At 44.8% G+C, this 22,636-nt stretch overlaps 1 protein-coding gene across 1 annotated transcript; it reads left to right on the forward strand.

The window, feature by feature from the left end:
• The first annotated feature begins 1,806 nt into the window (after positions 1–1,806).
• Positions 1,807–20,981, forward strand: TNFSF8 (TNF superfamily member 8). Its single transcript, XM_035112441.2, has 4 exons — positions 1,807–2,370; positions 11,197–11,242; positions 15,210–15,287; positions 20,323–20,981. Exons 1-4 carry the CDS (start codon positions 2,173–2,175, stop codon positions 20,754–20,756), a joined length of 756 nt encoding a protein of 251 aa, XP_034968332.1. The 5' UTR covers positions 1,807–2,172; the 3' UTR covers positions 20,757–20,981.
• Positions 20,982–22,636: the final 1,655 nt, after the last annotated feature.

Here is a 22,636-nt window from a genome sequence, read left to right on the forward strand (position 1 = left end):
AGCACATTTCTAACATTATAACCGATGAGTGTAGATTCGCCTTTGGTCTCTCGGCTGAGCCTATGAACTTGCTTCTCTTTTCTTCCTCTGCTGGAGCCTGATGGAATTGCTGCTGACAGAGGACAGCTGTAGGATAGGACCAGCCAGATAGCAACTGTTCCCTGAGTAGAGTCCATGTTTGCCAGGCTGGATGTACAAGCAAGTAGAGAGGGTGGGAAACAACCTCTGTTGGGATAGCAGAGGTGCTCATGTGTAAGAATGAAGTAAGTGCAGGCTTTTCTGTGCGTTGGGGAGTGAGTAATTTTGCCCTGCCTTTCAATGTGATATTAAGGTAGGGAGAGAGCAGCAGAAATGAGAGTGTTTTTATCTTGTATATTTTGTGAGTATGGCTGGGTTTTTTTCTTTTGTATTGTGGATCTGCTAATAGTTATTATGAGCTCTGTATGTTGCCATTGTCTGTAGTTTATACTGATTTTTAAGGGGGTATCTTATCTCAGGCATAGCCAACATGGTGCACTCTAGAAGTTGCACTATACAATCATAGAATTATAGAGTTGGAAAGGGCCATGAGGGTCATCTAATGAAATCCAACCACCGGCAATGCAGGAATCTTTTGCCCAATGTGGAGCTGAAGCCCACGTCCTGAGATTAAGAGTCCCATAAATCCCTCCACCTCTGGCTGTTGGCCATACTGTCTTGGGTTGATGGGCATTGGTGCCTGAAAGCATCTTGAGACCACAGCATTGGCTACGCCTGTCTTCTCCAATTGACCAGTGCCACTGTAGTGGCCCTTTTGAACCTGTATATGGAAAGAGAATGAGATTCGGAAAGTAAAAATATATATATTTCTCATCTCCAGGGCTGTACTGGAAGAACTTCAATTTTAATAATCTAGATTGCTGGTATTCAAGGGTTTGACAAATTGGTCTTCTTACAAACTAAACATATTTAAAGGGCAGAGGGCAAATCACCTTTTTTAAAAAAATATGTGGCATGATTTTGTTTCTCATACAAATATTGAGGCACATGATCACTCAGTGCCATCAGCATACGAAATGCCTGGCTCATTTAAGGCTATATAGAACAGTCATCCCCAAACTTTGGCCCTCCAGATGTTTTGGACTACAATTCCCATCATCCCTGACCACTGGTCCTGTTAGCTAGGGATCATGGGAGTTGTACGCCAAAACATCTGGAGGGCCGCAGTTTGGGGATGCCTGATATAGAACATTTATTCTCAGTAATGATGGAATTCACAGATGGAAAATACTTTTATTTTTACAAATCGTTATTATTTGTAAAGGAAATCTTTGTATGAATTAATACTTTATTATTCCTTTGGAGCTGTGCTGTATCTTTGTACGTCTGTCCTGTGATGCCTTATGATTTAAATTTTTGATTCTTTGTTTTCTTTTTGTTGTGTTTGCGCTTTTATTTATTTTATTTCTACTTTTCTTATATTTCATCATGGTGCTGTAAACTGCTCAGAGATTTCTTTAAAATAGGGAGCAGTATATGCATGACTTAAATAAATAAATAAATAAATAATGGACATATGTGCTTGGGATGTCTCTAGATACCCAGAAAAAAAAACTGTGAATATTTGATACCATGGAGTGGAACAGTATAGAAATAAAGGAGCATGTTTTCCATTGCATTTATGTTGAGGCTGTACACATGTTTCTAAATATATATATATATATCTGAATCAGCAGCCTCTGGGAATTCAGATCTCCAAAACGAAAATCATTCAGTGTAGCTGCATCATCACATGAAGAAAGGAAAGCAAGTCTGCAGTTTGTGAAAGAGGAAGTCACCAAATTGAGAGTGATTTATTTTACCAAAATGTGACAACAGGGTTGTACAAATCTACTGAGAGAGGGGAATGAGCTGCGTTTTGTTACATCTCACTGTTCAGTGTGAGGCACCACAAATGGGCTCACACAAGCACTGTCCTGGTGGAAGTCTGTTTTGGGGGTACCGAAAAGCCTTCTCTTTGTTGAGATCATAGTCGACTCACCTCCCGCCTCCAGATCTCCTCTCCTATTTTTCTTCATACGGCAAATGATGAATCTATTTTCCAGATCACATGAACCAAAATGTGGGGGAATCCTCTAAGGAGCAGAGACTTGTTTGAAGGTGATCAGAAAGAGGTATGGACTTCATAAGGGGATGAACTCTCAGGCAGAACGGAAATCTTTCATGCAAGTGAATTGTCCTCAGGAAGCTACCAGAGATATGACTGAAGAAAGTGTCACCAGGAAGTTCAGTGCCCCAATCCAAACATACTTCTGTTTCGCCATCATTTCTCTCACAATCTGCCTTCTTGCATCTTTGGGAACCATTGTGGTCTTGGTACTTCAAAGGACGGTAAGTTGCTTTCTGCTTCTGCCCTAGGGCTCTCTTCACTCCTGTTGTCCAGATAAAATGTTGAGTTTCAGCTTCCATGGCACACCTTTTGCAATTATTCAGGGTTTGGCTTCAACTGATCCATGAAAGCCAACTCCACTGTACAATGCCAGTCAATTGCATTGCAGAGAGTAGGTGACTGGATATGAAATACAGGCGGAGATCTTTACTGCTTGAAATGTCACAAAATTCCTACAAGCAGACTCAAAGTGTTGATTTCAAGCTTTTGGAATAAGGACATTTGTTTTGCTGATGGTATTCTGTAAAACATGGGTAGGAAAATGTTCACATCCAGATATTGTTGGACTCCAATTCCCATTAGACTCATCCACTGTGGCCAATATTCAAGCATGTTTTAGGCCAAGAACTATTTCACAAATACAGAGAACAGCAAAAATTAAAGTGCTATTACATTTTGTTTTATGTATTAGTCTAGAAGGTGAGAAATAGGTTGGTTTGCTCAATTTAAATCCTCCTCCATCCCTAATTGGAAACTGCCTTATACAGTATGTGGTCATATTTTACTCCTTGGAGTCTAAGGTAGAGGTCCTTTAACTGGGAAATGACTGAAATTGATCCCAGGACCTTCTGCATGCAAACACTATGCTCTAGCACTGAGCTATGGTCCTGATCTATCTAGTGGATGCTTATTTAAGAAAAGAAAATGTTTGATAGATTAAAAAGGCGCCCCATATAATTGTGCACATATGTATGTACACACATATTGGATCCAACTAAGTTATACATACAGTAGACCCATTGAAATTAATAAGCCTAAGCCAGAAATATTCATTCATTTCAATGGCTCTACCCTAAGTAGAACAAACACTGGATTCATAAAATCATATAACAGTAGAGTTGGAGTGGCCCTTAGGGTCATCTAGTCCAACCCCCAGCAAGGCAGGAATCTCAATAAGGATAGCAATAAGGATTCAAAACAGAGAATGGGGAGAAGGGTTAGAAAAGAAATAGCAGAAGCAAAAACTTTAGGGGTATCCAATATCCTTACTTGGATGCTCCCTCCCCCCAAAAAGTATGGCCCATTAGTAGATGATTTTGGGATACTCTCCCTCATGTTCTGAGCTCCTGAGGAGTCTCCAGAGGAAGCTCTCTCACAACCCTTGATTATTCATTATCAGTTTGTGGATTTCCTTTTATATAAATGTCTCATGAAAATTCATAGAAATATAATAAGATCATAGTTTTAAAAGCAGTACAAAACACATACTGAAAACATGACTTAAAACAGTTCCAAATGAACCCCTAAGGCAAGATATATTTTTTTCCAGTGAGCTGTTGAAATGTCTTCAGGTATTTCCAGAAGGTGCACATAGTGGGCATCTGCTGTATCCTGGCAGGTGTGCTGTTTGCAAATTTTGCTATCAATATGACATATGACAGAGTGAGTCCCTGTGCTGATGGGGTGCTTTTTTCCTGATGAAATGTTTCAAGTAAATATGCTAAGATTTGTTTGCATGAAGTTCTAATATGGGAGTGGGAAAATATTAAAGGGGAGACTGGTCACTTAAAAGGCGGCTTTGTCTCCTCTTCATATAAAATACAAACAAACATTTCTTTTGACTCTAAGCAGGGTCTTGGACTCTGGCAGAAATCTAACTGGGACACCTCATTAGAGCAGGAAGAATGGAAGGCACTATGATCCCAGCCATCTTATAAATCATCATCTGCCCAAACAAAAGAACTGTCACTAAAGGTGACCCATGGCTGGTACCTAAAAACTTGACAGCTCTCATTTATGCAGTCAGGGTGTTCACACATGTGCTATAAGGGTTGTCCAGACACATGTGGTGGGATTATCCCAAAGTTGAAGATTTTTGGAATAAGGTATTTAAGGAGATTTCTAAAACTACAATGCTATTCATCCAATGAAGCTGAATGTCAGAAGATTCAGAGCAGGCAAATTATTTCTCCCTGCAGTGCATAGTTAAAGCTATGATATTCACTCCCACAAGTTATACTGATGGCCTCCAACTTCGGTGATTTTAAAAGAGGATTAGATAAATTCATGGAAGATAAATCCGTCAAGGCTACTAGCCACAGTGGCTGTAATCTGCCTTCATGGTCATAGGTAGTATGCCTCTGAATACCAGAGTATTCAGAGTGTGGACAATGCTGCTGTTGCACTCAGGTCCATAGTTTGTGTGCTTTCCATGGGCATCTGGTTTGCCACCTTGCAAACAGGATGCTGGATTAGATGGGCTATTGCAGGCACGTCCAACAGGTAGATCGTGATCTACCGGTAGATCATTGGACGTCTCTGGTAGATCACTGGTAGATCACTGGCTCCCCCCAAAGAAGCGAAAAAACTTTGGCTCCGCTAAAAAAATCTCAACATCTTTGCCCTGCACCCCTAAAATGACCTGAACCACCAAAAACAGGGCTTTCCTTCCTAGAAAAAAAAGCTCATCGTCGCTTTCCTCTTCCCTAAAGAAGCTCAACAACTTTTACGTGAACCCCCCAAAACAGGGCTTTCCTTCCCAAAAAAAAGCTCAACAATTTTGACCTGAATCCCCCCAAAGCGGGTAGATCACTGCCAGTTTTTAATTCTGTGAGTAGATCACAGTCTCTTGGAAGTTGGCCACCCCTGGGCTATTGGCTAGATCAAGCAGGTCTATTCCCAAGTTCTTATGAAGGGAAATTCCTAGTACAGATAAAATAAAAAAAATTCCTTCAGTAGCACCTTAAAGACCAACTAAGTTTTTATTTTGGTATGAGCTTTCGTGTGCATGCACACTTCTTCAGATACCTAGTACAGATAATTCAACAGTCGTTCTGTGAGCATTTAGAAAAGGATGCTGTGGTTACTAAGACCCAGCATGAGTTTCCTTTAAAAAAATCTTTTTTAAATATGGAATTACACACTTGGTGGATCAGGGAAATGCTGTGGATATAGTGTATCTTGATTTCAGTGAGGCTTTTGACAAAGTCCTCCACGATTTTCTCATGAGGAAGCTGGTAAAATGTGAGCTGAACAAGGTAACTGTTAGGTGGATTTGTAGCTGGTTGAGTACTCATTAATGGTTCTTCACCATCCTGAAAAAAAATTAAAAGTGGGGTGCTGCAGGGTTCTGTCCTGGGCCTGTTGTTGTTCAACATCTTTATAAATGACTTGGATGAAGGAATTGAGGGGAATATCATCAAATTTGCAGATTACACCAATCTGGGAAGGGTAGCTAATGCCACAGAAGGCAGAATCAGAATTCAAAATGACCTTAACGGATTGGAGAACAGGGCGCAAGGTAACAAAATGAATTTCAGTAAGGACAAATGTTAGGTTCTGCACTTAGGCAGGAATAACCAGATGCACAAATATAGGATGGCAGACACCTGGCTTACTAGCAGAACATGAGAGTATTATCTAGGGTTATTGCAAAGCTAATGCTATTCTAGGCTGAATCAACAGAAGTATAGTGTCCATATCAAGGGAAGTCATAGTACCGTTCTATTCTGCCTTGGTCAGACCACACCTGGAATACTTTGTCCAGTTCCAGGCACCAAAATTTAAGAAGGATGTTGACAAGCTGGAACATGTGCAGAGGACGGCAACCAAGATCCTGGGCCTGGAAACCAAGCCTTATGAGGATTACTTGAAGGAGCTGGGCATGTTTAGCCTGGAAAAGAGGAGACTGAGAGGAGATATGATAGCCATCTTCAAATATCTTAAGGGCTGTCACATGGAAGAGGGGGCTTCCTTGTTTTCTCCTGCTCTTTCAGATAGGATTCAAGGCAATGGCTTCAAGCTCCAAGAAAGGAGATTCCAACTAAACTTTCAGAAAAACCTTCTGACAGTAGGAACTGTTCAGCAGTGGAACAGACTCCCACGAGAGATGGTGAACTCTCATTCCTTGGATGTTTTTAGGTAGAGTTTGGGTGGCCATCTGTCATGGATGCCTTAGCTGAGATTCCTGCATTGCAGGGGGGCTGGATTAGATGACCCTTGGGTACCTTCCAATTCTATGATTCTGTGGTTTTAAGTCTGGAAGATTCAGGACAGACAAAAGAAAGTACTTCTTCACAAAGCACCTTGCTAAACTATGGATTTCAATCCCACAAGAGGTGGTGATGGCCATCAACATGGATGGATTTAAAAGAGGATCAGACAAATTCATGGAGGATAAGGAGGATATTGATGTCTAAGTTCTACCTCCTCACTACTAGGAATGAGGGGTGTGTGCAGAAAGCAGTATTTTGTAAGGCACAGCGCACAAATTAAGATGCACATCTGCATCTGGTCCGACTTACCATTGGTTTGTGGCCCCCGGAACATTATCCATGAGGGCGAGCACCGCCAGGATTGACACCATGGTGCCAGAAACAAAGCCCCAGGATTTGTGGTTTGATCTGGTAGACATCAGTGCTTCACTTCCCAGACGTCACAAAAGCGGGGGAGGCCAGGAAGAAAATGATGTTGCTATACTTTCAAGAAGTAGCAGCCTGTGGTCATTACATTGGTTGATAGGGTTTGTGCAAATCCAGTTGGGAAAATCAGGTGTTGCTTGCTGGTCCTCTTCTTAGGGTTGCCAAGCCACTACAGCTGCAGTAATAGGTAGAAACCAAAACTAGGAAAATTCCCCCGTTGTTGTCTAGACTCTAGACATTTAGCAGCCACTTCCTTCAGGCACCCTGGGTCTATAGAACTCTCCTTCGTACTCCCATCTCTCCATAGCTTACAATCCTTCCTAGTCTCAACCACTATGGAATTTCTTTCCTAATTAAAACCGTAAAATCAAAGAGTCAGATGGGATCTTGAAAGTTAGCTAACCCAACCCCATGGGTTTGTGCTGGATCTTCCATGCAGGATGCAAGTAGATCAGGCATCCCCAAACTGCGGCCCTCCAGATGTTTTGGCCTACAACTCCCATGATCCCTAGCTACCAGGACCAGTGGTCGGGGAAGATGGGAATTGTAGTTCAAAACATCTGGAGGGCCAAAGTTTGGGGATGCCTGAAGTAGAGCATCCTTGATGCACGACTGTCCAGCCTCTATGACAGAATATAAGAAGAGTCCTGCGGCATAATGCCCAAGGCAGGGCTGATTAATTTTAATGAGGATTTGTTTTCTTTACAAACTGATGTGGGAAAATGAGAAATCAAGAGGAAATGGTATTCACAGATTTGACCAGTCCTAGTCCTGCTAGATTTCCACATGTGGCCAGTGAGGTTGGTTAGTCCAAAGTCATACTGTCAGATTAATCACAGAATAGCACGCCAAAGGCCCATCTAGACCAGCATCTTGCTGCAGAAGCCCATAAGTAGGATGTGATAACAACACATAGCTGCCAAGTTTTCCCTTTTCTCACGAGGAAGCCTATTCAGCATAAGGGAAAATCCCTTTTAAAAAGGGATAACTTGGCAGCTATGTAACAACAGGTCTCTCTTGCTGTCGTCCTTCAGCAACTGGTATTCAGATAAACTGCCTCTGAACAGGGAAGTTCCACTGTGTTAATCATGGCCAATAGCCATTGATAGACTTTTCCTCCATGGATTTGTCTAATCCCTTTTTAAAAGCCTTTTTGTGGGAAGCCATGTGATTTAAATGTGTATCAAATGCTCTTTAAAAGTATGGTGTGGATCTGACCTGTGTCAGCAGTCTTCACCACCTCTCCTGGCAGTGCCTACCTTATGTGAAGACCATTTAATTAATTTTAACCTGGATATAAAATTGCAGGTTGTGTGTGTGTGTGTGTGTGTGTGTGTGTGTGTGTGTGTTTGTCATAAAGCAAAGGTTCCCTTTCCAGAAGACCAAGCCTCTGGAGCATCCCTGATCATTAGCTATGATGGTCTTGATGGCAGGGGCTTATAGGAATCAAGATTGGCACCCATCCCTAGAAAAATAGGATCACCTATCCCCTGTCACTTTGTGTTTCAAATGTGTGGAACCCCTGAATGCAGGGGAAACCCCTCCATAAAGGGAGGGGAAGATTTGGTATCATGAGAATGTGTGTGTCTCTCAATCCCTTCCGATCTGTGCTTTATTTTGTCCGACCAAAGCTGGCAATGTCAATGGGAATAGAGCTTTGGCAGTATCTGCTGCTGTTTATTCTGAACACAAATGTCATCATTATGAGTAGTATTCTTTACTAACCCTTCACCCTAAGGTTTTTTTAGCACAATGTCAAAACTACGATAGTTTAAAACAAAGTAAGATCACAGAAATAACAGGGGTCCTAAAAATACACATCCTAGGTGTCAAAACCAAGGGTAAAGAGATATGTCCTCGGCATTAACTGAAAGCTATATACAGTGGTATGGGACCCAGGTGGCGCTGTGGTTAAACCACTGAGCCTAGGGCTTGCTGATCAGAAAGTCGGCAGTTCGAATCCCCGCGACAGGGTGAGCTCCCGTTGCTCCATCCCAACTCCTGCCAACCTAGCAGTTCAAAAGCACACCAGAGTGCAAGTAGATAAATAGGTACCGCTCCAGCGGGAAGGTAAACGGCGTTTCCGTGTACTGCTCTGGTTCGCCAGAAGTGGCTTTGTCATGCTGGCCACATGACCTGGAAGCTGTACGCCGGCTCCCTTGGCCAATAATGTGAGATGAGCGCCACAACCCCAGAGTTGGTCATGACTGGACCTAATGGTCAGGGGTCCCTTTACCTTTATATACAGTGGTACCTTGGATTACAAACACTTCGGGTTACCGACTCTGCTAACCTGGAAGTAGCACCTCAGGTTAAGAACTTTACCTCAGGATGAGAACAGAAATTGTGCGCTGGTGGCAGCGGGAGGCCCCATTAGCTAAAGTGGTACCTCAGGTTAAGAACGGACCTCTGGAACAAATTAAGTTCGTAACCAGAGATACCACTGTGATGAAGATGCCAAATTCACATCCATGGGGAGGGAACATTTAGGGGACTAGCCTGCCACAAAGAATGTCCTCTCCTGCCATCTACCAAACTTCTTAGGGTGGAGGAATTGCCAAGATCCAGTGCTTTATTTTCTTTTAAAAAAAATGTTTAGGGGTACTCTCATTCTTACTCAAGAATATCACCATTTTATAGTTCAAACAAACAAATACAGTAAATGGACAAAAGTACAAAGATTCACAAAATGTTTAGGGGTATGCGTACCCCTGTGTCCCCCCCCCCCAGGCAGGGGCGTTGCTAGCCGCTCCGTCTGGAGACACCCCCGGGGGTGGGGCGCCACTCCGCAGCATCGTGACGTCACGACGCATACGTCACGACGTGCAGGCGTGACGCAGCCTCGCTGGCCTGCCCCTCGACTCCGCCCTGCCGTGCGCCGCAGCAGGAATGGAGAGTGTGCATTGGCTGAGCAAGCCAAGCCCTGCAGCGCCTAGCAATGATTTTGCCGGGCGGCTGCCGGGACTGGCTTGCTCCCTCGGCCGACGGGCGCTTTCTCTTCCTGCTGCAGCGTGCGCTCTCCCTGGGTGGAGTTGAGGGGCAGACTAAGGAGGCGACGCTTGTGACGCCCCTCGCTGGCCCGCCCCTCCACTCCGTCCAGGAAGAGAGCGCGTCAGCTGAGGGAGGGAGGAAGCTCAACCCGGCCCGCCGCCTGGCGAAAACCTTGCTCGGCTTGCGGCAGCGGCTGGCTTGTGGGGGTGGAGCCGCGCGCGGAGGCGAGGGGCGTGCCAGTGAGGCGTCACGCGTGGGGCTGGTGTGACGCCCCTCCTCGTTGTGGCCCGCCCCTCGCCTCCGCACCCCAGCCGGGGAAAAAAGGGGAAAGCACGAGCCGGCAGCGGCCGAGCGAGAGAGCAAGCACAAGCCAGCCGCCGCCTCACGCCAAGCAAGGTTTTGGGATCGGCTGAGTCGCAGATCGCGGGGGTGGGGCCCCAGCGAATGTCTGTCACCCCCTCTGGGGCGGTGCCCGGGGCGGCCCGCCCCCCTGTAGTGACGCCCCTGCCCCCAGGGAAAAAAGCACTGCCAAGAGGAAGTGTGCATGCACACGAAAGCTCATACCAAAATAAAAACTTAGTTGGTCTTTAAGGTGCTACTGAAGGAATTTTTATTAAGATCTATAAAGACTGTTGATGTTAACCCCCAGGGAGGCCTGTAGAAAAGGACGTGGTCTTTCAGTTATTTGGGGCCTGTGTCATTTAGGGCTTAAAATGCTAAGATAAACAGCTTTAAATGGACCCAGAAATGAACTAGCAACCAGTGCGGCTGTTGTTTTTTAAGGGAGTTATGTGAGATTTAAATGGAACCCAATCCAGTAATCTGGCTGCTGCATTTTAGGCCAACTGAAGTTTCTGAGTCATCTTCGAGGGCAGTGCCATGTAGAGTGCATTGCAATAATCCAAATATGGATGTTACCACCCCTGAAACTTCATGCCCCATTGTTGGTGTCTCACACCACCTAAGGACGCTCCATCTTATTCTGAGAATGCGGGGCTTCAAAACATCATTGGCTTCTTTACAAACATTTTGGCATTGTCCAATTGTCCAGGTTTGATGGGGCACGGTTGCCATTTTATCAGTGAAACAACTGGATACTCATTCCACAATTCCCCAAAATAATAATATTATGTTATTTGAAAAATATGGTATTGGTCAGTAGACCAGGGAGACTAGGCTAGTCCCCTAAATGTTCCCCTGGCATCTCCTTCCCAAAGTCTGGGAAGCTTCTTAGGGGTGATGGATGTTGTATCTTAACATATGGGGTGCAGCTTAGCCACCTCTGATTTAAAATGAAGCCCATTACGAGTCAATGTTCATTTAAATGTAATCTAGGATAATGAATGCAAGGAACACAAAAAATACGTCTAGGACATCATAGATGTAACTTTCTCTTGACTTTTTGTCTCTTTGAAGGGATCTGCGGCTGAGTACGATGGACACCAAGGTAGAGAAAAATGTGGTAAGATGATATGAATGAGATAAGTTACAAGTGAATATTTTTGGCCTGGGTGGTCTGAAAATGTTGGATTTGAGCCAGTTGTTGCTTGGGCTGATAATTCCTTGGTGGTGGGGAGGGGGGCACTTAAAGCAGGCACAGTCACACCTGCCAAGTGGCTTTGCCGAGTCACGCAAAGCAATTTAATCTGGTCCCAAGTTGCTTATATACTTGGCCTAGTAGCAAATCAGCAACAAGCAGATATCTCTGAGCACAGGTGTTATATGCCTCACTTCTGTCAAGGATTGTCCCGCAGCATTGTGCACTAACTGCAGCTTCCAGATCAAATGTGAGGGAAGTCTCACATGGAATACATTGCAGTAATCTAGTGACAGAGACTACCATAAACAAAGGCACCATTTGTATCTACTAGGGTGTCTACCGTACTAAGAGCCCTCTCTGTGGGCACGCATGCATCGCCCCAGCAGGGCCGTAGCTTCCGTGCTGGGGGAGGAGAGGAGAGGAGGGCTTGCATGCAAGCAGGAGTGGAGGCGGGGATCTCTCAGAAGTGAGAGGCTTCGCGCTGGGAGATCCCCACCTCTACTCCTGCTTACACACATGTAGGAGCGGGATCGGGCAGCTCAGCTGAGAAGCGTCTGGCTGCCTTCAGGTGGTGCAGGGGCTCTCAGATGCAGCTTCCGGGTTCCCTCCACCTTCCCCAACCCCAGCAACTATTCAGCCTGGCTGCCTTCACGGGGTTGTAGGGGATCTGATGAGGTGGAGGCTCCTTTAAACTTCTCCCTTGAGGGGAGTGCAGCTGCGAACTGCGGTGGGTTAAATGCCCTCTCCTTTCTGCTTTCCTCTGTTCCTCTCTCTCTCTCTCTCTCTCTCTCTCTCTCTCTCTCCAGTATAGGAAGGGGTAGGTTCCCCCCTACCCCCTTTTGCCTCTCCTTCCCTGTAGTGAAATCTGTGGAATTTCAGGTCAACAACTTCAGATCAGCAACTCTGAGGAACCTTTCCTAAGCCTAAGGTCAACAAGTTTGGGGTCTCCCCCGCCGCCCTTAAGACAGCCCTGGATACATAAGCCATTCAGAAAGCCAGGCAATAACTGAAAAACATGTTTAATCAAGTAAAAGAACCTAGAGAAGTATTAATAATATATTCCTTGTCCCAGCTGAGTTCAAGCATGAAATTTCCACTCATAGCCAGTAGAAGGCTCTATTCTATTGCATATGAGAAAAGTGTTAGATGCACATAACCTGTTTCTAAGAATCCTGCATCCATCTAGTGTAAAGTCATAATTAATGGCACCAATCAAGCCTCAGTATCAGGCTCTGATGCCTGCCAAGCCAATGATGTTCTTAAGTTGTGAAATTCTTCCTTGGTGATGGAACTCAAAAAGCTGAATCACTGCTTCTAATTTGAGATGGTGTCTCTAGGTGATTCTTGGTGAATTAAGCACACTGAAAGTTCATTATCCTACCAATAAACTCACATGATCCGATTCAATGCATTGATAAAGAAATGTTTTATGGTAATGCTCTAACACAGGGGTGGAAGAAGATGTCTACACCACCCATCAGCCCCACCCAATATTGCAAATAGCCTGACCCTGATCTGGAGTATCTGAGGTTTACCAGCCAAATGTTTACCACCCGGCTCTGATATTTACAAAGATTCCTCCTTCAATGTTTGCACATTCACCTAAGGCCAGGGAGGTAAGGGTTAATATACCCACTCAGCCATGAAGCTTACTGGGTGAGCCTGGTAAAGGTAAAAGTAAAGGGACCCCTGACCGTAAGGTCCAGTCGCAGACGACTCTGGGGTTGCAGCGCTTCATCTCGCTTTACTGGCCAAGGGAGCCAGCATACAGCTTCCAGGTCAAGTGGCCAGCATGACTAAGCCGCTTCTGGTGTTCCAGAGCAGCACACGGAAACACCGTTTACCTTCCCACCAGAGCGGAACCTATTTATCTACTTGCACTTTGATGTGCTTTTGAACTGGGAGCTCACCCAGTCTCCGGGATTCGAACCACCAACCTTTTGATTGGCAAGCCCCTAGGCTCTGTGGTTTAGACCGTAGCTGTCAGGTTTTCCCTTTTCTCATGAGGAATCCTATTCGGCATAAGGGAATTTCCCTTTAAAAAAGGGAGAACTTGACAGCTATGGTTTAGACCACACCACCACCCGCGTCCCATGGGTGACCCTGGACCAGTCACCATATCTCAACCTACACCACAGGGTTGTTGTGAGAATAAAATTGAGAGGGAGGGGAGCTCTTTGAACAAAAGGTGGGACATAGAAGTGAACATAAAGAAACCGCTCAATGCAGTACCAACCTCAGGCAGCAGGATCCGCAGGGGCAGCTGATCCGGCCTCCAAGGAATTCATCATCCCGTGCTGCTGCCACTGCTGTGGAACACTACTTGGAAACCAGATCTGCCACCTCCTTGGCAGTCCCCCCACCCAATGCTGCCTCTAGGGGCAAATAGGAGGTGCTGATGGTCTCCTCCCGCCCTTATGGAGGAAGTGGGGGGGGGGAGCTGCTTTCTGAGTTGTCTTGGGGTCTGCACTCTCCGGGTGTGATTCAGAGCAGGCACCTTTCCCCTCTGTAATAGCCTTTGATTCCCACTTCAACCATCAGGTAAGGTTGATTTGACACCCCCACCCCACCCTGTTCCTGATGTAGCTCTTTACCCCTCCTTCCCTGATGTGAGGACGGGGGAGGGGGGAGAAAGAGATGCCAAAATGTCTTGGGCTGGCCCTGGCTTAATGAAATCTACATTTAACAATGTAAAACAAACAGATTTCCCTCCCAGCTTCTCCACTGTTTTTAATTCCACTTTTATTGTGGAAATTCCTAAAATTAATACCAGAACTCAAACCTGCTGAATGTTGAATGGCCATCTTTAGCTGTGAGTTCAGCATTGAAGGGTGTTGGACAAGATGACACTTGTGAGGTCCCTTCCAGTTCTTGGGTTTTATTAAACGTACCAGTGGAACCAATATGGGTGTCTAAGCTCTATGGAGCAAAAATAGCAAGGCTTCCCACATTTGTAGAATGCTTTCCCTAGGGAAACATAAGGTAAAGGGGCCTCTGACCATCAGGTCCAGTCGTGTCCGACTCTGGGGTTGCGGCGCTCATCTCGCTCTATAGGCTGAGGGAGCCAGCGTTTGTCCTCAGACAGCTTCCGGGTCATGTGGCCAGCATGACAAAGCTACTTCTGGCGAACCAGAGCAGCGCACGGAAACACCGTTTACCTTCCCGCCGGAGAGGTCCCTATTTATCTACTTGCACTTTGATGTGCTTTCGAACTGCTAGGTGGGCAGCAGCTGGGACCGAGCTCACCCTGTTGCAGGGATTCGAACCGCTGACCTTCTGATCAGCAAGCCCTAGACTCTGTGGTTTAACCCACAGCACCACCTGGGTCCCTCTAGGGAAACATACTTAGCACCATTATTCTCAGTTACTAGATGCCATTCTCAGACATTTTTATTTACCTAAGCTTTAGGCAGTTATGATCTTATAGTGGGATGGGACAGGATTTGCCCTTCTTATTTTTGTTGTTCTTGGATGAGCCACTTTCAGATTCTTTTTGTGCATAGTTCTCTTATTTTCATTTGGCTTTTAATTCATTTTATTTGTAGGTATTTATCATCGTGCCACAACTGCCACCACATGTGATGGCCACACCCTGGCTGCCTTGGGAAGAGACATTCAGCTTTGAAGTTTTCAAAAATGCCAACTCAGGTTAACTATTTCCTGGGGCTCAAATGGTTTTTAAAAACCCCAAATTACAGTACTTTTCTCTCACACCTGCTTCCTGGAGTTCAGATAATAATCTCAAAAACACCAATACTCCCACCTTTCTGTGGTCTTTAGTGGGGATGCTAAGTCACTTCGGAGCATCATTTTTGTTTAAAGAAAGAGCAGTAGTAACAACAGTACATTAGTAACAAGGGTTTTGTTTGTTTTCTTCTTGTCTTTTCAGTGCCATGGAAAATATCAGCAGAGACTTTGAAAAGTCTGCAGACTATGGCATCTGAGAAAGCAGCTGCATATCTTCAAGGTCAGTGAGAATAAATCAATGTATGAGAGGTCGCCCTCTCCTACCATAAAAGACTCATTGCTTCTTTCTGTATACCATATAATATATACTTTGAGTTGCACAAATGCTCTTATCTACCCCCTGACTCCCCACTGCATACATGTGTGTAGAATAGGGTGTGCTGCACTACCAACCATGGCTTTGCAAGTGAGTGTGCCCACTGTCTCCTAGGAGTGGGACCTTAGCTGCTGAAGGTACTGGCTGGAGTGTGACAATCCTTTGGATCCATAGATATCTACAACGTGCCTCTGGAACATCCTATTCTACACACATGTATGCAGTGGAGAATCATAGGGTAGATAAGAGCACCCCCTTTCCAGCTTGAATCTAGTCAGCAGAGTCAATATGAACACACCACCAAGTCAATGTGGACACACCAGGCCATATACACCAGAAGTAGGGAACTTCTGGCTCTCCATATGTTGTTGGACTCCATATGTTGTTGGACTCCAACTCTCATCAGCCTCAATGGACATGTCCAGTGGCCAGGGATGATGGGTCTTGGAGTTCAGCAGCATTTGGAGGTTGACAGGTTCCTCATCCCTGATATAAATATAGTTAGTTGTGTTCAACTAAGTCATACTCAAAGTGTAGACCCATTGAAATGAATGGGCATGACTATCTGAAGCTTGCTTCTTGGGAGAAAAGCAATGACAAACCTAGAAAGCATCTTAAAAAGCAGCCTTGCCAACAAAGGTTCGTATAGTTAAAGCTATGGTTTTCCCAGTAGTGATGTATGGAAGTGAGAGCTGGACCATAAAGAAGGCTGATCGCCGAAAAATTAATGCTTTTGAATTATGGTGCTGGAGGAGACTCTTGAGAGTCCCACGGACTGCAAGAAGATCAAACCTATCCATTCTGAAGGAAATCAGCCCTGAGTGCTCACTGGAAGGACAGGTCCTGAAGCTGAGGCTCCAATACTTTGGCCACCTCATGAGAAGAGAAGACTCCCTGGAAAAGACCCTGATGTTGGGAAAGATGGAGGACACAAGGAGAAGGGGACAACAGAGGATGAGATGGTTGGACATTGTTCTCGAAGCTACGAACATGAGTCTGACCAAACTGCGGGAGGCAGTGGAAGACAGGAGTGCCTGGCGTGCTCTGGTCCATGGAGTCACGAAGAGTCGTACACGACTAAACAACAACAACAAAATCTGAAGCCTATTCATTTCAATGGGTCTGCTCTGAGTAGAATTTAGTTGAAGATGACCATTCATATCCAAAATCTTCTCAACTGCAGCCTGTTTTAGAATTTAGTCAAGAAGACATGCCAGGAGCAAAATCTGTAACTAACCGACTCAACACAAAGCATGTTCCTCCTGAAGATGTAATCTCAGAGGGACTTCTTTGTGTAGCAGAAACTTCAGTTACATCAGTAACTGTATATGACTATTGCATAGGACTGAGTCAAATCCTGTCATGCAGCACATCCTAAATCAGGTGGTGGCACACAATTCCGCAGTCCCAGCAGCAGCATAGGAGAAAGCTGAAGGAAATTACTCATTGAAGTTTCTAGTTCTGGCTCCTCATTTGACCTTCCTGCTCTTATGTCTGGTTCAGTTTCGCCCTTATGGCTGCTTTCAGCTGAGCTCTGAGAATGCAAGTTGATGTGGATTGAGGTCATCCAGTTGATTCAACCATTTGTTGCATGACCAGCTGATGACATCGTGGTGCGATAGAAGCTCATCAATCAAAAGGCTTTCAAGGCAATCTGAGGCCTCCCACTGTGCCAAACTAATCAGTTGATTACTTTGCCTCACCCAGAGCAAAAGAGCAGAAGGCCCTTCATCAGGGCTAGATTGAAGATACCTGATCTAACATTTCCAGATCCAATGACAACCTTTTGAGAATAATAATAATAATAATATAATAATTTATTATTTATACCCCGCCCATCTGGCCGGGTTCCCCCAGCCACTCTGGGCGGCTTCCAACAAAACAGAAATTCTAAAATACAGAGATCCATCAAACATTAAAATACAGAAATCCATCAAACATTAAAAGCTTCCCTAAACAGGGCTGCCTTGAGATGCCTTCTAAAGGTCTGGTAATTGTTGTTCTCTTTGACCTCTAGTGGGAGGGCATTCCACAGGGTGGGTGCCACTACCGAGAAGGCCCTCTGCCTGGTTCCCTGTAACTTGGCTTCTCGTAGTGAGGGAACCGCCAGAAGGCCCTCGGAGCTGGACCTCAGTGTCCGGGCAGAATGATGGGGGTGGAGACGCTCCTTCAGGTACACTATTGCCTACTTAAGGGCAACATGAGGTTGTATTAACTTTTTTGAATGGGCAGAAATGTGTGTGTTCCCGTTAGTAAAATGCAGCACAAACAGAATCCACACAATGCCACACAAACAGAAGTATGTTGCATTTCATCATACAATCAAGTGAAGATTAGATTTGGGTGTTAGGTTTTGCAGTTTCTTATTAATGAGCATTGGGAACTGGGGGGGGGGGGTTGCGGACAAATGAATGGAAAGTTTCAGAGCACATATTATATATATATATATATATATATATATATATATATATATATATAAGAAACTCTCCATTTTAAACAAGAATTCAGGACAGGAACTGATGATAAAGCAAAGCCACAGAAGAACGAAGAAGTGAAAAAGTGAAAATCCTATTGTGCAAGGTCTATGAGCTCAGGGCAAGGTGCATGCCCCAGCAGGAAGTACATGTGCAATATCTGGAGCCATCTGGCCCTACTGCATCTTCTTATTACTACTGAATACCTGCTATTTCTGAGCAAATGAGGAGTGGGAGGAAAAGGAGCAGTTCACTGCCAGAGTCCTTAACTTTCCCCCTGGGAGGTGGTCAGAGTAGGGCCAGAAGGAAAGCCAATGGGTGGTCAGTGATGCAGAGGTGATGGAAACATTGATTGGTGTGACCCACTGGTGACAGCTTGCCCTAGGGCCCCCAAAATCCTGGCACCAACCCTGGTACCCAGCTTTTTTGAAATAAAATTATTGGTGGATTATTATTATTTTATTAAACAATAAAGCAGACAGTACAGATGGAAAAAAAATATGAATTCAGTACAAGGAGCTGTTGATGATAAAATCCAAAACTCAGATAGTAACACATCAGGAGTAAATAGAATGAATATCGTTATGAAGATATAAATGGGATTGAAAAGTCATAAATGGGATTTACATTGAACAATAAAAGAAAAGGATTTTGCCTGTTTGTAGACTCCTGTGTAATTGTGTTGTCCTATAGTTTTTTATTATTTGTTGTTCATTAGATTTATATACAACCCTTCATCATAAGATCTCAGTGCACTTCACAGAATAAAATACAGGATAAAAACACAAGTAAATAATTAAAACAAAGCAGCAAAACAATAACCCCGTGTTATGTATTCAGTGGACTGTGTTTGCATGAGCTTGAGTCTGGACTAAGGATTCTGAGCAACTGGTGGAGGAAGAGGAGTGCGGGGGGAGCACACTGCCCCCAGCAGCACAACCCCGGCAGTGTTCCCTTGCGGCTGCTCCCCCGCCTGCGCTGGGCGCCCTGCCCCTACAGGCGGTGCGCCACTTCCCCAGGACACGCTTCACACCCCTGTGGACAGTGCATCCCTAACAGTCATGCCCCCAGGGTGCACGCCCGCCTGCTCTCCGCTCCCCCCGGTGCCAGAGCATGAGGCTCCACCACTGTTCTGAGCTCCTGTGTTCTGATTCGATGCATGTTGTCCAATCACAGAACATTTCAGGATTTTGGCCTCTGCCATTGCCCTTTGAACTCTACACAGTTTGGAAGCGTAGGCAGCTAATCACGTTGGGAGTGGGTGTGACCAAGGCTTTCAGAAATGTATATAAGTACAGTGGTGCCCTGCTTAACGAAATTTCTGCTTAACGAAATGATTTTTTGAGCGGGGGTTGCCTCGCTAGATGAATTAGTTTTAGGAAAAATTCATCTAGCGAATCGCGGTTTCCCATAGGAATGCATTGAAATTCAATTAATGCATTCCTATGGGCAAAAAAAAAATTCAATGCATTCCTATGGGATTCGCTAGACGAATTTTTCGTTATAAGAAAAGACCCGTGGAATGAATTAAATTCGTCTAGCGAGGCACCACTGTAGTTGCTTTGCCTCTGTTTCCCAGTTATGTAGTTCAATAAAGGTTATTGCTGTTATCACTGTGTCTTGCCTCATGAGAACCCACCTACACCCCCCCCCACAGACACATTAAAAAGGCTATAGAATATTAATCAGCTAAAGGTGGAAGAGGAATATTTGCACCTGTCATCTAAAAATATATAATGAAGGTGTCTCCCTGCGGAGAGCATTCCACAAGCGGGGAGTTCTTGTGCTGCCACCCTCCAGACCTCACATGGAGGAGGCACACGAAGAAGGGCCTCAGAGGATGAATGCAGAGACCATGACAGTTAAATGGGTAGAGGTGGTCCTTGAGATCCTGCGGTCCTGCACCATTTAAGCCTTTATAGGTCAAAACCAGCACTTTGAATTGGGCCCATTGGCAGCCAGTGCAGTCAGGCTAGGATCAGTGTAATATGCTCAAACTGTCTTGTCCCAGTGAGCAGCCTGGCTGTCAAATTCTGCACCAGCTGAAGGTTCTGAACCATCTTCAGAGGCAGCCCTACGTATAACGTGTTAATAATTAACCCTCAAATAGAAGTGAAATCAGAAAGATCAGTGCTATCCCTAGCCACATAAAGTCAGAAGATCAATTTCCCTGGCTCTGCTTCATTGAGTGTTTTTTTCTCTCCTCTGAGTGGTATATGTCCTTGAGCTGTGATAATGTTTCTTGCTTGTTAGATGGAGGATAGAGAGGAGTATGTGAGTGCATGTAGAAAACAGCCTACTGTACAAAGGCAAAAATTGCATTTGCTGGGCCTCTCACTTTTGTCCCTGGTCCCGCCTACCTCTGACATGGTTGTCCCAGAAGACAACGTGACCATCTGGCTGAAATTGGTCTCCCACCCATTTTAAATGATGAATGCTCATATCTCATCCTCTTCTTTCTTTAGTGCTTAGGCCAATCAACCAGTCAGAACTGCGATGGATTGATGAGGGCATCCTGTACAACATTCACTACAACCATGGAAGGCTGGTGATCCAGACGCCTGGAATGTACTTCATCTATTGTCATTTGCACTTTTACATTGCCGAGTGCAAAGGTGGAGAGATCACCATAAAGTTGGAGATTCTTGTGGACACATCTGTGGCGAGGTCAACTTTGCTCACTTTGTGTAGCTCTCAGAAATATTTCAGACGCAAAAGACAAGACCTCTTTGTAACTTTATTGGCAGAATTGAAGAAGGGGAATACAATAGGAGTACAGGTCAATGACTTCAGCTATGTGGATGTATCTGACTTCCCTGAAAACAATGTTTTTGGAGCCTTCAAGTACACTGGTGAAAACTGGAGGTACTCTTTGTTCAAGACAGAAGATGAAAAATGACTTTAATTGTTTTAAATAAAGGTATATGTATATTGAGGGCCTGTCATTTGAGATGTGCCGAATTCAGTCCCTCTTGAAGAGACTATGGAACATTTGGTAGCTATTATGCAGAGAACAGTGGAGGCTGGTCCACTAGGACAAACAGCACACTGCCCCATCAACATCAATCTGCGCTTAGCCAGCCTGCACTTGCCTGCCTTCTTCTTTACAACCAGACAAGGGTTGACCTTGGCTTCCAGCTTCTTAGTGTTGCCCTGGTAGAACTCAAAGGGGAGGAGGATGGGGACAATACCAGAATTAGTTGACTCCACCTGTCATTGGCTCTGGATCTGGATCTGGATCTGTCTTCTGCCCTCCCTCCCTCCCAGTCCCTTTGGGCACCACTCACCAATGGCAGAAAGTGGGGTGTGAAATACACACACAAAGAAACAAACAAATCTGTTATTGCTGCAGAAAAGTTCAAAGGTATTTCTGATCTTATAAAATACAAGGATACCCTGAACTGGCATAGAAATGGGGGGAGTGGGTGCTATATTTTCTTTTTTCTATTTATATGGTAGGAGAAAATACAGGTATGATCTAGTGGTTATATGTCCATTGATTTCAATGGAAGAGCTTTGTGGTGCAATTTTACATGTCTGCTCAGATATAAGCCACATTGAGTCCACTGACAGGGATGGAAGAACCTCAGGTGTGGGGGCCATATGTGCCCATCCAGGCCTCTTTATTTGGCCCTTGGGATTTCCACCAGGCTGCACCAGTTCTTCAGCCACATCCCCTCTCCCCAGACCACACCATTCACTATCTCTGTCAATGCCTCTTGCAAGCCTGGTCAGAGGATAGAGAGCAGTACGTGACTGTGTATAGAAACTAGCCTACTGGAAAAAGTAACATTCACATTTGTTCCTCTGCCAGGTCTTTCAGCTGGCTCACACACCACTTTGGCATGTGGCTGCAGGAAGCTTCCCCAGAAGGCTTTGTGGCACTTCAGATGAAAATTATTTCCCATGCCTGGTGCATAGGATTGCAGCCCTTCTCTCTCCCACTGAGAATAATTGGACCCTAAAAGTCCATTTTGCCCATTGGATTTATATTCCAGGGATGCAATCCCATACCCAATTTCCTGGGAATAAGCCTGTTAAACACAGTGGAATTTATCTAGGAATTGGAACAGCCATGTATAATATTGTTAGAAGTAGAGAAAAGCTGTGTCTTCAAGATGACTTCAAAGCTCAAATGAAATTTTTCCAAAATCTGATAGAATTTCAACATGACTTCCAGAAAGTCAAACCTTAGCAAGTTTCTTTTCAGAAATGCAGTTTCTGAGGAATGGGTATAACTCTTAATTTTGTTGATGTCTTAGGAGGCACTATATGAAACTACCAATCAATGGCAATACTGTTAGAATACCACTGGTTATTTTTTATCTTTTCTTTTGGGGAAATCCCAAAATCCATAATGCAACATGAAAAGGAAAATGGTGGGTTGGGAGCCACTAGTGGTTCATAGCCTAGACATCTCTTGAGATTCATCTGCTGTAATAGCAGAGTCTAGATCCTCACAGGTGCAAGCAATTTAATCCTCAAAATGCTTTGCAAACAAGCCACAGCGAGCTACTGTCGGTTCTGCCACCTCCTTGGGCCAGACTGTTCAAGGCCACACACTCCCAATAGAAGTTCTGCTGGACAGCAGAATGAGGATGCAATGGAGGCAGCAAAGTATGCCTTCATTGCCACTAGGTAGGCTTGAAGATGAGCCCTCACCGTGTTCAATTGCATTTGACTAGAGTTTTCCTCTACTTATGTTCAACCTATCACCTATCTCGCAGCTTGTTTCCTTAACCTAAGCTCTGGAATATACCAGAGAAGCAAGCAGGCTCC

This window comes from Zootoca vivipara, chromosome Z, assembly GCF_963506605.1.
Source record: "Zootoca vivipara chromosome Z, rZooViv1.1, whole genome shotgun sequence".
NCBI lineage: Eukaryota > Metazoa > Chordata > Lepidosauria > Squamata > Lacertidae > Zootoca > Zootoca vivipara.

Excerpts from the sequence above, each read along its gene's own strand:
- TNFSF8 (XM_035112441.2), top strand. The coding sequence starts at position 2,173 with ATGAACTCTCAGGCAGAACGGAAATCTTTCATGCAAGTGAATTGTCCT. Across the intron at positions 2,371-11,196 it reads TCTTGGTACTTCAAAGGACG|GGATCTGCGGCTGAGTACGA; the intron begins GTAAGTTGCTTT and ends GTCTCTTTGAAG. Across the intron at positions 11,243-15,209 it reads CCAAGGTAGAGAAAAATGTG|TGCCATGGAAAATATCAGCA; the intron begins GTAAGATGATAT and ends TTGTCTTTTCAG.